The sequence below is a fragment of the Austrofundulus limnaeus genome, unplaced genomic scaffold, assembly GCF_001266775.1.
Source record: "Austrofundulus limnaeus strain Quisiro unplaced genomic scaffold, Austrofundulus_limnaeus-1.0 Scaffold1516, whole genome shotgun sequence".
Taxonomy (NCBI): Eukaryota; Metazoa; Chordata; class Actinopteri; order Cyprinodontiformes; family Rivulidae; genus Austrofundulus; species Austrofundulus limnaeus.
This window is the reverse complement of record NW_013953918.1, coordinates 32,899-34,331: the sequence shown is the minus strand read 5'-3', so window position 1 is coordinate 34,331 and position 1,433 is coordinate 32,899. Positions and strand designations below refer to the sequence as shown.

Here is a 1,433-nt window from a genome sequence, read left to right as displayed (position 1 = left end):
GGTTTGTGTCTAACTCTGTTGGTTTGTGTCTAACTCTGTGGGTTTGTGTCTAACTCTGTTGGTTTGTGTCAAACTCTGTTGGGTTTTTGTTGAACTCTGCTGGGTTTGTGTCGAACTCTTTTTGGGTTTGTGTCTAACTCTGTTGGGTTTTTGTTAAACTCTGCTGGGTTTCTGTGTCTCAGTTTAATTGTGTAAAAAGATGAAGTCTTCCTGCAGATCTGTTCTTTAATGTTTTTRGTGTGTTTTGATTCTGCAGGAGTTCTGAGGGAAGTAATGACCCACTTTATCGTCGATGTTCGATCTCTTTATAAAAGCGGAGGGAGCCATGTTAAAGTTGACATCTCAAACCCATCGGGTTCCAACACAGACGCCTATGTCACCGATAAGGCAGACGGGACATACAGGGTGGAGTACACCCCCTATGAAGATGGTTAGTGAGGGAGGGGTCAGATGAACAGATGGTTGTATTTCAGTGAAGAATGGACCTGTGGTGTTGTGATGGTGTATGTGAGTGGTACTGTGGGGTGGGGATGGGYGGGCAGCAGACTGCTTGTATGAACAGCTGCTGTGTGAAGCAGCAGATAAGAACGTGTCATCTGCTGGAGTCCAGTGCAKTGTCGGAAACAGACCCCAACAGGCAGCGAGCCTGAGTTTAAACAAAGAACTCTTCTGTTTCTTTGTGATCAGATTAAGGATTATGGAGTTAATGGGGTCAGAAGTTAAGTTGCCTCTCAAATGGTAAGGTGCAGAGGTGTTTTCATTCACAGTGATTCTGACCTGCCTCTCTCTGATTTCTAGAAAACATTCAACTTGTTGAACTTGTATCTCACTGTGTTGTTGAGCTGGACTTCTCTGGGTCTGCCTGCAGGTTTGCATCTGATTGTGGTGCTCATTGACGAGATGTCGGTCCCAAAGAGCCCCTTCAGGGTATCAGTAACTGAGGGCTGTGATCCCAGTCGAGTTCGAGCTTTTGGTCCGGGTCTTGAGGAGGGACTGGTGAACAAAACAAACCGTCTCACTGTTGAGACCAAGTAAAGCTCCACATTCTTCTTGTAGCATTAAAAGATGATCTGAGTGTTTGAGACTTGAATCCTGCCCTCCACCTCCCACTCTGTTTTGTGTCCTCCTCAGGGGTGCAGGGACCGGAGGACTGGGTCTGGCCATTGAGGGTCCATCAGAGGCAAAYATGTCTTGTAAGGACAATAAGGATGGCAGCTGCAGTGTGGAGTACATCCCCTTCACTCCTGGAGAGTATGATGTCAACATCACCTTCGGAGGCCTTCCTGTCCCAGGTCAGGGATCCACAGCTGACCTTTGACCTCTAGCATTTACAAACTCGTCACTGGTTTAATATTAGCCTGGCCCTTGCCTTCCTACGCAGCTCCGCTCAATTCTAGTTTCCTTCTCTGCTCTGTCTGGGACTTCTCCCATTG

General features: G+C 47.2%; 1 protein-coding gene across 1 annotated transcript in view; it reads left to right on the top strand.

The window, feature by feature from the left end:
• Positions 1 to 1,433, top strand: part of LOC106535645 (filamin-C) — a 48,910-nt gene that overhangs the window by 25,449 nt on the left and 22,028 nt on the right. Inside the window, exons 23-25 of the mRNA XM_014032702.1 lie at positions 257 to 430; positions 869 to 1,031; positions 1,132 to 1,297. Coding sequence (XP_013888156.1) covers positions 257 to 430; positions 869 to 1,031; positions 1,132 to 1,297 — 503 coding nt within the window. The remainder of the gene's footprint in view (positions 1 to 256; positions 431 to 868; positions 1,032 to 1,131; positions 1,298 to 1,433) is intronic.